The sequence below is a fragment of the Chiroxiphia lanceolata genome, chromosome 7 (assembly GCF_009829145.1).
Source record: "Chiroxiphia lanceolata isolate bChiLan1 chromosome 7, bChiLan1.pri, whole genome shotgun sequence".
In the NCBI taxonomy this organism is placed as follows: Eukaryota; Metazoa; Chordata; class Aves; order Passeriformes; family Pipridae; genus Chiroxiphia; species Chiroxiphia lanceolata.
Genome location: NC_045643.1, coordinates 16405173 through 16419129, shown reverse-complemented (window position 1 = coordinate 16419129; position 13957 = coordinate 16405173). Strand labels below are relative to the sequence as shown.

General features: G+C 36.3%; 1 protein-coding gene across 1 annotated transcript in view; it reads right to left on the bottom strand.

The window, feature by feature from the left end:
* PDE11A (phosphodiesterase 11A) overlaps positions 1–13957 on the bottom strand; it is a 126369-nt gene that overhangs the window by 56197 nt on the left and 56215 nt on the right. Inside the window, 6 exon segments of the mRNA XM_032693770.1 lie at positions 6060–6110; positions 9331–9423; positions 9771–9838; positions 11240–11315; positions 13686–13774; positions 13777–13817. Coding sequence (XP_032549661.1) covers positions 6060–6110; positions 9331–9423; positions 9771–9838; positions 11240–11315; positions 13686–13774; positions 13777–13817 — 418 coding nt within the window.

The window sequence follows — 13957 nt, the reverse complement described above, 5'->3', positions numbered from 1 at the left end:
CAGAACTGCAAGTCTCTATAGAACTGTGCATGTTTCACCTCACACGTGGCTGGGACCGTGGCTTGCAATACTGACTTGGCAGTGTGACTACACGCCTTTGGTTTTTGGTAAACACAGGTTACCAAACAGATTGAAACAGCAGTCAGCAATGCAAAAACCTCATATTCTATGACAATATTTCATAAATGGTCTGAAACACAAAGGCCAGATTGCCTTTCTGAAATTTAATTACTAAGGAAGACTATAAAGTAATTATTATAAACCACTACAAATGATTTGATTACAAGGATATAAAAGTAACTAAAATAGTTCTAAATTGAAAGATGGCGTCACAGCAGAGAATAACATAGCCACGGAATGCTTTCCCAATCCTTTCAGAGATTGGAGATAAAATTAGTATAAAAAAAATTCAATTTTTTCATTGTGCTGTGCACTCTTAGGAATTTAAGGGTGCATAAGACATGAGTAACAAGTTCATTTTCAATCACATGTAACTCACTTCAAGTATCAAATTCACTTAGATCCATCATTTTTCATTAATTCAACTGTTTACATTGTCATATACTGTAGCAGTCAAAGTTGTTTCTTTTTTGGATCAACTCATTCCACTGTTTTTCAGTTAACAGTGTTTTCAAGAGAGACACAAAAGCCTCCCTATGTCAAAGTAGGACTTAAATAGTCACACCTCGGGCTACAAAACTGAGAAATGCAGGAATTGTTATTCATGCTACATTTTGAATTGAAGATTGTGTAAAGCAGGTGATACATTATTTTTCATTGTGTATCTCTCCTGTGTGCTGTTTGACCTAAAAAAGGGAATCTCTCAAAGGGCTATAAATAATGCATCACAGTCATTAAATATTGATCTGGCTTACACCAGTCACAGCTGCACAATTAGGTTTGCTTCTTAAAAATAGCTTCTTGTACATTACCCATAATAGCACAGTGTTTACATATTCCCTTTGGAAACTACATTAGTTAAATTTAAAGGTGATATGTGTTTGTGGGATTGCTTGCTAAGTCACAGGACTTGTTCGCTACTGTCTCAGAAGTCAGTAACTCTTGCTATAAATGTTCTGCCCTGGACATAATTCTGCATTCTTTACTCATGTATCTTGGCTTTCTACATTCACACAACTATATTTAGGCTTGGAAAGCCTGAATTTCAGGAAGAAGAAACCTGGCACTACAGGTCAATGTCATAGGATAGCATCAATTTTAGATTAATCAGACTTCCCTAGTCTTAAATCTTTCTATTCCAATCATACAACTATTTATAGCTAAGCACTAAGTGTAGTACACAACAGAAATAACAGAACGGTCTTTTAAGGCTAAAATACAAGGGAGAACTGAGTTGCCAGAGTTTTTAAAATCATACCTTTCTAACTTCTTGAAAAATAAGAATTTTTTCAGTTCTTATTTTGAATAAGAATACTATTGATACAGGTATGATTCATTGGTACGTTACTTTAGCTTATCCTGCCAAAATTCAGTTTGAATTTAGCATAGTTACGTAGATTCAAATGAGGAGAAGCATTGTGACAAATCAGGATGAAGACTTCACACATTCTCAGATATACAAGAAAAGTCTGCACTCAGGGTGGATTTTTTTGTTTTACTTGCATCTGCCCATGTAAAGTAGTTTTTTTTTTTCCTGTATCTGGAGGACTAGTATCAGAAATCTCCCTATCACAGTAATGCAGCACTTATCATAAAACCTAAAAAATATTATGCAGTTTGTATGAACTTAACAGAATATTGGATTTAAATAATTTTTTTGAAGTCATAATAATCCAAATCCAAAAGTAAAAAATGAAAGTTGAAAAATCTTTAGAAGCAAAGAAATGTAAAATAATCTGGCAACAGATAGTCTATGTATAATACTTGCTACAAATTTTATGTTTTCATTGCTCTTGTTTTAATCCCACAAAACATTCACAAAAGTCTCACCCTCTTTCTTAGAACCTGGAAGTAAAGTGCATATTCTAAATACAAGAATAACCATAGATACCAGAAAAGTAATTCTGATTAATCATTAATTCAGATCCAACTGCCTGTTACTGAAACTCTATCAATTTAGCTTCCATGTTTTCCCCCACTTTAAAAACCTACACATTATCAGGAAAAGCAACCCGTTTTCTACTGCATGACAACTCAAGTTTTCACTTAGCCTGTATTTTAAACTAGCATTAAAAGAGGACTAGATCTTAAAATTTTACCTTTTTTTTTTTTTTCAGAGATGTTGTTCTGTCAGAAAACACATTGCAAAAGACTGGCTACCAAGAATAAACAGAGGCAAGGTGGCAGAGGAAACATTACTACGCAGTTTTACAAATGCCAAACAAAGCCAAAACCAGCAGCATCCTGCTGAAATCAGTGGCAAACCTCCCATTACCTCCCCTGGGGCCAGATTATCACCTACAGAGACTCAAGGATTTGCTCAGGCTCTGAATCCAGGTCTTTGCAGTCTTGCATCTACCCGGAGAGCTAAGCCCCCTCTTATCACTAAAACAAGCTCACACTGGGTTAAGGCCTTGAATTTTCCATTCCCACTCGCCCTGGGCGTGGGAAGCAGACTGAGTGGCCCCACCCAGGTCAGCAGAGCAGCACTTGCCCTCACTGTGTCTGAGCTCACACTGGTCCTGCTCGCAATGCCCTCCAGAGAAGTGTGTGCCTGCAATCCCAAGCGCTAATGAATCCCCAAATAATGGAAAGGATTGGTGACACGGATTTTTACAGCAATGACTCACAAAACTGGATTCTCTTTTGAGAAAAAAACTCCATCCATTCATTAATAGAACAATTTCTAATCATATAAGCATTTTTAAACTTGGCTTTCAGATTTTTATTATGAAAGCTATATTTTAGAAACAGCAGAAATGGAATCCCTTCAAAAATGTGCAAAATCATTTCAATGTTCCGTGTGAATCTACGTTGCTGCTTTGTTTTTAGACAATTGTGGAAATCAGATATGGAATTGGCCAATTGCATGACATGGCTCATTTTCATACATTCATGTTTCATTGTTCCATACTGTGAACTTCCCTATGTATTTTCCAGCTTCACAACCAACAGTGCTTTGCACTTTTTCCCAGTCGAGCATCTGGAGAAAGGTATTTTTCTGGTAAAGGTTTCTTATTGTTTTATTTTTATTTTTTTTTTAATTAATTCTTAGATGGAATTAGAAGAAACAGAAATAAATGCTACTTAGTTTACAGAACCTGGTCACAGTGATTATGTTTAATTCTTAAAAAGATAGGTATTTGTGAATTTGTATATTTGTGAATTTGTATATTTGTGAATCCATCCACTAACAAGAGATTATTGAAAGAATTTCAAGTAAAAAAATCAACTTTAACTAGTCTTGCTGGGCTTTCTATAATGCAATAAAATAACTTACTGGTATAATCCTCCTGGCCAGAGGAAAAATAAACTTAAAGTACATTTGCAATTTTTCAGTTTTTATCAGAATATTCTTAAGATCTTAGGAAAATAAAATATTAGTGGAAAAGTATTTTATTAAGACCATAAAAAATAAGATTACAAAGAGGAAAATAAACAACTTGTACTACAGGAATATGTAATTACTTCCAAGCTGCTGGGGTCCAGTTACAGTATGTGTGGGGCAAGATGCTGAAAAGTTGTCAACTCAAATGTGTTGTCACTCCAAAGTCATTAATTACTGTTGGGTCTCATGTCAGTCAGGAGCCAATAGTGAACTACTGGCATCACTCTCATTTAGATGTTTCTATCATTGTGTGTTACTGCTCTGCCTGAACTAGAACATCAGGTAAATCGTAACAGACATTTCCTCTGACATCTGCCAATAAATCACCAAGGAGAGAGGGGACAGTTTTAGCCCCAAACACCCCCAGAGGGAGGGATGGTTTATTAGCCAGTCAAGTCTAGAAGATGACCCTAATATAACAAAGGGCTTATACAAAATATAACAATGCAACAAACAGAGAAAAGAGCAATGATTTTAGGGTAGGATGCCTCGGGAGATCTCAGCAGGGAGACTGGCTGCCAGAGCTCTGCAAGCAGGGAGATGGGAGTAATTTCATCCCACAGATGGATGGCCCTCTCTGGGGATGAGCTTGTCACAGGCCCACAAGATGTGCTGGTCATCTCTGGGTTTTTGTTCTTTTTATTTGTTTAGATCCAGTGGTGTGAAGCATTAACAAAGACTACCTGGGTCTCATTTTGTCAGGAGCTGAAACTGAGACAACGATATAGGAAAGGGAAAATTTTTCTGAAAAAATAGCTTAGCTTAGTTTAAGGATAGCTTGGTTATATTCCTTCTTTTCTCATCTATGTTCTTTATTTAAAATTGTATCTTTTGGAGTTATTAATGAATAAATGCTTTTCACTTCCTTTTACCTTATCATTACCATTAAATGGATAGTTGCATGCCTTCAAGGTAAATGGATAATGACAAGACATTTCTTAGTTGGAGACTGGCATATCTATTAATGAAGTCACTTGGGAAAACAAGTAGAATAGCTTTTCATCACACTAGCATCTAAGTCCAAAGAGTAATATAGCAGGCTGTTATTTCAACTACATAGACCATGAAGGAGAACGTCTTTCAATGGCTGACAGCAATCAAGAAGGATGGCCTTCTGGTGTGTACAAAGATACTGGTGGAATCCTGACAGTCATAGAAACTCTATTACAGGTGCTTACTCTAAGGTAAATGAAAATACAAAACAAAATAAAAAACCTGAATGGTCCTCTATCCCTTTCTTTCCTCTCTCTCTCAACAGTGTTCAGTGTTCTTTTTGCCAAACACAGAATACAACTTATGCACACAAAAGTATTTTCCCCTGGCTGCAGTGTTGGGTTCCAGTAATAATTCAGTAATCTAATCTTCAGTTTACAAAAGCGTGGGTAATTGCACCAGTAACTACAATGGAGGGCGAATATTACACCCTTATCACCAGGTGTCGATACAGTCTTAAGGCACAGCCATCATTTGGGTAATAATTTACAAACTAATTAACTAGCAAGAGCTGCCCTTCCTCAGCCCAGGTAACTCATCAGTATCAGCTCTGTGAAGTCACCCATGTCTTTCCCCTTCCACCACAATCATCCCCATGGTGCAGAGAGCAGGTTCCAGCCTGACAGCCAAGTGTGAAAATAATGACCCAACAGCTATTTTTCAGTCAGACAGGTGCCAGGGTGCTAGAGCAGGGAATGCCAGCAGTGCAGGGTCACAATAGCCCAGATCTCCTGCCCAGACCTCGCTACAGTCTCTGATGCACTTTATGTACAGGAAACCAACGCTGATACACTCCACAAGAGCCTCCCAAACAGTTTTGAGGAGCTCTCTACAACATTGCCTCCTCATAGCCAAGGGAAGTGTCAACCCCACGTGTTTCCTCAAGCAGAAAAAGACAAACTAAGTCTATCACAAAAGCAGCTCCGCAGTGCTGCCAGCAATGGAAGAGCAAGGTCACTGCTCCCCCTACTTTCTATCCTATGGGAAGGTAGGATTCAGAGAGAGCATGTAATTATTGGTCCCTAGCAATGCTACATTCAGAACACATCACTTTAACATTCTGCCCAGGGCGCTTACAGAAGTTAAGGGATTCCTCACCTTCCCACCCAGCCTTGTGAGCCTACACACAATCTTGACAGTCAATGCTCTGCTTTTTCAGTAAACACAGAACAGCTTCCACACTATAAGCACATAAAGTCTCAAGTCCCTCTTATTTTCTCTAGTCTCTTCCTTATCTCCTACATGGTCTGACTTCCCTATAGTGGTCCATGCTGAGGAGGCCACCAAACCACACTGACATGCAGTTCCAGCAGCAGTTCAACCAGTTCAATGGAACTTTGGTGGGCCACTCTGCACCCACCACTGCAGGTCTTTATCCTTGGAAAGATTTTTTTTTTTCCACCTTCCCTGCTTAACAGCCTAACACGTGATACATCCTTTATAAATCACTGTTAATTAAGATTTTCTGCTTTTGATGTAAAAATTTTCTCTCAGATAATCCACATCCATTTTAATTTATTTTTATATTTTCAGAAATATCTAAAAACTCAAATCTTACCTTAAATTTATCAACTTCTGCCTTCGAACATGTTGCATGGTAAGACAACACCTGCCCCAGAAGAAAAGATAAAAAGCAGTTTTGTACACTTGACAAATAGAACTATCAGGGCTTTGTACTACAGTCTAATCAATTATGTTTAAAGCAAATTTAATTAATATTTGTACGTAGTAATTCAGTTCCGAATGGCAGCACATAATAGCTAATTGCAGGTTATCAGGCATGCTTTTGGCATTTATGTTGCAGGGAATTTTATAGAGAATCATGGACAATAAGTAATTCAATATTACAAGGATTCCTACATTGTTCTCCTGGAGTTCTACAATCAAAAGAAAAATTTAATGTAAAATCACAGTAGACTCACAGAACGTAAATGTCTTTTGCTGTAATGCCTGTGCACATCACTGCACCTCTATGCTACACCTGACATTCTTTTCAATACCCTTCTGGAGATGACAGCATCAAACAAAATGCACAAAGTATCACAAACCTCCTCTCATTACCTATTAGTATTCATCCATTTATATGGAATATGTTCTATCTTATGTGACAACACTAGCACTGAACAAGCACTCCAGAAGGTGGAAGAGCCAGCCTGTGTACTGGACTCACCAGTCCTGACTGTGCATGGGACAAGGTGCTGGTCCATGGGGGACCTCACAGAGCCAGAGCACTCCCAGCCAGGACAGGTCCTCCTCACCACACAGCAACACCCAATCTGCTTTATGTGCCAAAGCTTTGATGTATGCTTCTCATTTTGAAATAATTTTCATCTATGAATGTCAAAGTCCTTTGACTTACAATAGCTTGTGGCAATAAGTCCCAAGATGTAGTTACTCTTATCAATTTTAGAGATGTCACCTTTTACAGTAACAGGAATTCATTCCTGCACTATAAAAGAATAAATAACAAACACCAATTCATTTTTTCTGTCCCACATTTTACTTTCTATAACTACACATCATGTCCTTTCTCAAGTAGTATCTATTTTTCTCTCCAATTGTATTGTAACTATGCTCAGAAATTGTTAAAATTAGTAAAATTATGTCTTCTGCTACGACAGATTACACTTAATACCAAAATTCTCGTCAAGTTTCTCCTTTATCTGCATTCATTATATCCCTCTAGATTTTTACACTCTTCCTTAATATTTATTATTCTAATCTTCTAATCATTTGCAAATTTTGTATCCTTAATACAAAAAACCCATTTAGCCTGGTTTTGAATTATACGGTATACTCCTCTAAACTGTCCCCATCATTTATTTAAGTTTTGGTCTTCTATTTATTAGTCAGTCTTATGAGAATACTATATAAAAACCTGTATCAGTATATCTGGATAAGAATCTTACTATGGTATATATCAAATTGATTTATTTTTCATCTGATATCAATGTCATTTTCAAGTGCCATTCATTGCCATTCTCGCTAAATACATAAATACTAATGAAGTATTCTATTCCAGAAAAATGGATTCACAGTCCTTCAGCTCATACCATTCTACTGTTAAACACTTTTCTGCTCTCTTCCATCACTTTATACAAATTATCCAGCACTGTTGCTCATTATAGAAAGAATTACTCTTTATTAAGGAATAGTGGCCATTTATCAAACCTCTACTCTCCATGGAAACTATTTGGTTACTAGTTTTTTTTAGATCTAAGAAAGAAGCTGTATTTTAAACAAAAAAAATTTAATTTTCTTTTCTTTCAGTAGCAAATAAATAACAAGTGTCTATGTTAACTTTCATCCCTATGTATCTGAGTGCGATATCTGGCACTGCTTGTTTTTCTCGCCAGGAGGAGTATTCATTCTAAGGTGTCATATTGCACAAATATCTGGGACATATGAGGGCTTATACTAATTCATGACTGTATAATTTAAAGAATGAGAGATCTTGTAGGAGGTCTGACAAGGTCTCTTTTCCTCCTAAATGAATACATACAGAGGAATAATAAATAAAGCCACTTATGCTTATAAAGTTTTCTAACACAAACAGTCTTACTGACTTCAAAAAGCTTTAATATGCCTGTGTCGACCACATGATAGAACACAGATTAATATTTCCAACCCTAAAGCAGAGGAAAAAAAAGACTCTTCATAGCAATCCAGTTTAGTTTTTGTTTTACTGGAGAAATACTCAAATCTATTTTTGTGGTTCTTATTGTAATGGTGGGTACTGTATAAATAAAAAGGAGGTACACAGTTAAAGGGTGCACACATCAGGGATTACAGAATATGCTGAGTCCAGCTTTTAAGCCTGCACAGGATCATCCCCAAGAGTCACTAGATGATTTTCTTCACTTAGCACATGTGGAATTTGAAACGATACTGAAGTCTTAGCAAAGTTACCCTTTCTTCAGGGAACGTTTTAAGATTAATTGGTCTTGCCTGATGCTTTTTAAAAGATATGAAATTTAATTCAAGCTGTTCTTAATTATTATTTTAGTAGAAGTAATGCAAATTTGTAAAGCTATCCTCAAAACTCCAAGCTTTGTTCTTGCCAAGATTATTATTAATATGATTACAATTAAAATCTCCAGACACATGACAGAGAATAGTGCTGTATTGTTGAATCTGCTTATAGAAGTTGAAATAATCATGGCTTTTTTTAAATGTTCTGCATTTTAGAATTTACTTCACAGGAGCTGGTAGGTATCATTAACTGGGGGGAGCTGAAACAGGAAGAGCAATAAGCAAAAAATAGAAAGCTTTCCATCCATTTAGCTCCTCTATAAGTATTTTACAGAAAGACATAATGTGTTGGAATGCCAGGACCTTGCATTATGTATTGGCCTTGGCCCACAGCAGAGTTCTTACTGAGCAGTCACCCATCCTGCTTTGACTCTGTTCTAGCAAGACATACATCTGATAAGGGATCAGCAGATGTTACTTTTGATACTAAAAATCCTACTGACAAGGAAATACACGTAACACGTAACTTAATTCCTACACTTACATCTCTAAGAAACTAGATTCTCCACCACCACTGTTGCACCTTCTGATGTAAAAAGCACAGGCATCCAATGAGATATCCAGGTTCAAAATTACTGAAGCTATGCATGCGCTCTACAGCTAAGTGTACCTCGAGAAACTTTCCTTTCAGCATTACCTTAATAAGACAAACCGAAGTGCAGGGAGGTAGATACACAAGATTATTCTACCTACTGAATAAATATATAAATAAATAACTGAATAAGTTCAGAAGCAGTAGGCTCCTTTACATGTGATACTTAGGAGTAAGAACAGGTGTCATGAAGATGTACACGTACGTCAAGAGCCACAGACTGTTTCGCCCAGGATTTCTTCACTTGGTCATACATAATTGTGTTGTTGATACCCAGGCCACAAAAAATAACAAAAGCCTAAAATTAAAAAAGAGGAAAAAAAAAAAGAAAGTAAATTAAAATCAGTTATAATACAAACACAAAGATGAGTGCTGGCTTAATCATTAAAAGAAATTGTATGAAAATATTAGGAATAATCATGCTTAGACAGGTTATCTTAAGAATGCAGGTAAGTGACTGGCCTCCAGATAAGAGAGATCAGATACCAAAAATTAGGATACAACCTTATTAAGTGAGGAGTTCTGAGAATTAATATCAAACTGCAAATATAGACAACATATTCTTTCCTCCCTCCCTAGCATTACTCAGAAATACCAAATCCTGCTGAAAAGTATGTTAATGCTAAGAAACTAAATGCCTCTTACTTCAAACAGTCGCTGGTCAGCATCGTCAAAGGATTTCCCATCGAGCCTGTTCAACACTTGAGCTACCCCTTTAGAAAGAGTTAATATGAATTAATTCCCAGAGTGTTTTATTCATTGGTAAAAAGTAAATACATATTTCAAACTGAAAAGCAAAATTGCAAATATTTCTTCTGAAAATCATTAAACAGACATAAACACGCAAAAGTCTGATTGTACTGATACCAGTACTCAGTTTACTTTGAATTGTTATTCTTTACCCCCTATGTTATAATACTGCAAATCTATAAGTCACTCACAGTGCTTTTCACAAAAGGTCAAAGATCTGCTTGAGTAAGAACTTGAGCACTTTGCTAACAACAATCACGTAAGTTGTCCTAGCAATTTGGAGTCAGCAATAGAATGTGCTGAATTAGTACTTTCATTCTTAAAATCTTGGTTGGTTTAGCATCACCTGGGTATATAAGTCCTTTTTAACTCATGACTGATCCATTAATTAACTGGACCAATGAAAAAAAAGCATTTTCCTTAAACCACTTGAAAAAGTGTTCAAAGCTCTTGTCTGTATCTGAAGTAATACTGATTTCTACTGCAACAAACCATTTCTATTTCATTTAGCTACAACATGCCCTTAGAAAAATCCTTTAAGAGTCGTCAGCAGCAAGGAATCAGATTCTTTCTACTTCTTTAAGATAATACACACTTCACAGCAGCAACAAGCTGTATTTTTAAGACTCAATTCCCACCTCATCTCTACTAAAGAAGCTCAAATATCCTGCATGATATCCAGTGCCTTCACCGACGCACTACTGACAGCCACAACACAGGGATCTAACTCTTGCCCTGATAATTTAAATTGCTATGGCTTTGACGTCAGTTCTACTGTGGAAAGTTAGCAGAGGAATCTGGCATTGTTATTTACAAACAGAACCTTTTTTTTGTGCCAAGAGTAGGTAATAACGCGCCAACCAGGTGTAGCATAGCTGGGAAGTCTCCTACCAAACATCCAATAAAACCCTTTCATATCCTGATCCGGCAAACACCACTGCAACAGGCAACTCTGACAGCTGCCACAGCCCCTCCAGTAAGTCTTCCCTGACTGTGTATCATTAGAGGGAAATGACCATTTTGCTTGACTGCAGAAACAGTTGCCTGAGTTGTGTACTAAAGAGAGAGGCCCAAGAAAGACAAACATTTTTTACTAGGGTTGTTAGAACTTTTGTTTTCATCGCATTAGTTTTAATGTTTCAGTTCAATATATAACTTAACAGTGACACAACTGGAAAGCTGAAAAAGTCCATGCAGTATCCAAGACAAAACATCCCTTCTTGGATGTACCCTCAGCATGCATTCTAGATAACATAACTTAACAATATTCAGCTGTGAAAAAGAAGAGAAGGAACACAGAATTAAAAAGACAGAACTAAATTTACATTAGCACAAAAGTTATGCATCTACGAGGAAGGTCTTACCAATTATTTGGTGGGTGCTGTTCCATATAGGAACACACAGAACAGATCTTATGTGAAAGCCAGAAATTTGGTCAGCCTGAAATGTAGAAATGAGAGCTTCCATTAGTGGTAGGTACCATTTGCAGCCTTTTAAATTATAGTAATAGAAATGTCAAGGAGTAAGTATGTGTTTAAAAATGTCATTCCGTATGGATTGGCCCTCACTCAGAAAAAATTCTGCTGAAACCTCATTCACAGTAACAAAAGGTCATAAGGGTTATTCTAAAAATTGCCAAAGAAAATATAAACATTGGCATCTTTGACACACAAAGCTTATACTATTTGAGTGTGATTTGGCACTGAAGACAAATTGCAATTGAGGCAATATCCAGACAAATCCTGGATTACTTACACCGGTGGTTTAATGGAGACAACTTCCACTGAACAAGTGTGCCTTAGAAATACTGTTCCCAAGTGTCAAACTGAAATTGGACTTAGTAATGCAGCTGTAAAGGAGGAATTGCAAAGTGAAGTTAATAAGAATGGAAGGATGGAGTAAAAACCAATATTTGAGATAACTGCTCCTTTTGTTCTGATGACAATTTACTGCCTTATTTATTGTTTTCTATCTAATAGTAGACGACTTCACAATTTATCATAAGTGTCACTGATTCCCTCTTTTCTACAGTTAATAAGCTTTATTCCTTAGTGTCATTGCTGCAAAATCCGATGAATCGAAAATATTTTTTTACGAGATTAGAGTAAGAGTGGCATGAACCCTCCCACAGAAGATCAGGAGATGTTCTCTTACTAAAACTGCCAGTGCTACAGGCAATCTGTAATAAAAGGAAAGTAAAAGACCAGCAATAATTCATATACCGGAAGCATGAGGGGATCACTGTGATCTCCTAGCTAGCAAAAGATATAACTCAGGTTTTAACAGGATTTCTGCTTATTCTGCATACTCAGAACTCATCACTGAAATCAGTGACACTTAAAATCCATAGAAGCAGGGGAACAATTGTTACAGATATATGCCTTAAAATGAACTCAAAAATACTTTGGCATTAAGTTCCTGGTGAATGAGTTGAAAGTTGAGCATAAACATTTGAAAATGACAATTAGTGTTCTGAAAAAAATAGTGTTTTCAACAGAAGCAGAGAACAGAATACCTGTTCATAACTACAAATGTTCGTATGTATGATTCCATCTAAGTCAGAAGGGATAGTATTTTCCTCCTACTACACTTGACTATAGAAATAATTGAATGCAAAACCTGACTTTAAGAATTAAATTTTCACAGGAACCCATCAAAAGAATAATTGTTGCCCTTTGTATGGTTTTCTTTTTCTCTACATAAATTGGGCAGTGTCACTAGCTTGGAAAGGACTGTGAAACAAATAAGAGACAGTTGAATTATTCAGGATGTGATATAATAAAAGTACAATTGCAAACATCAAGGATTGGCATGCTTTATGCTAGAGTGTCTAAAAAACCCAGGCATTAATTGTATTTTTAGAAATTCTGAACATGTTAGCATCAACATAGTTTTTTGTAGTTTTTTACAGCAGGTCCCTTTTATTTTTCTTATTTCAAAAAACTCTGTGGGTTTGAGAGATAATCCCTTTAATGATGCATGGAATAAAACTCGAACCAAGCCAACTCTCAACATGAAACACTTCCAAGCACACTTATTGTAGTAATATAGTTTGGGAAGCTTTCTGACCAAGGCTGTCCACTGATTAATGTGCTGCCCAACTGCTGGCTAAGTCCTCCATAGTAATACTGTTTCACTGGACAGAATTCAGTGAAGATTTTGTCCTTCTGTATGCCTCTAACATTTATTTAGATGTTAAGTATACACACAGACTTTTATTTGCATCTACAGCTTTCTAACTGAGGTTGGAATGAATAAAACACACAAACAACACAATAAGATACCTTAAGATACACAAACAACTCTTATTGAAAGCGATATGTATCGTGAAGACGTAACTAATCCAATGTGTATTTGAGTAAATTAAAAGGTTAATTGGTTAAGTTAAATCACAAACAACATTTCTGCCTTGATATCAGTTCTATTTACAAGCAGTGTGTGTACAGCCCCTGTGGCCCCAACAGCTAACACTGATGGTGGTGCTACACTGAACATCAATAAATTTTCAGCAATAAAATCAGTTTGCATAAATATCAAAGCACATGACAGATGAAGTTATCACTTATAAATAGGAATAAAAGAATGATGGACAAAGTAACTGCCTAAAGTCATACAATAATTCAGTGATCTGTGTCTACTGTGTAAAGCCATGTCAATACCAGAAAGACCATCAGGAGCACATACTGGTTAGAAAAAAAATTCAAAATAATATTCACATGTTTTAGAGCTACTTGGATATAATGACAAAATTTTTATATTAGTTGCAATGCCAAAAAGATAACAATATTTACATTTCTAAAAATCTCTTACTTCAGCATCAAAGCGAGGATCCTGATAGGCATCACTGATATTCACTGGGAGACCTGTGGAAGCGACGAGTTCAGCAATGCTATTATTATTAGCCAGTCAGAATAAGATGATTTTTCCACACTGTCTTTGAAACTATCAAAATGCAGAGCAAGGGAAAAAAAGAATACAATCAGTGTTACTTGCAAGTCCAGCATGTCTTACATGCATATTCATAGGAAAGGCAGAACCACTCACAATTTTTAATAGTTACCAAGAATTAACTGTGGAACAGT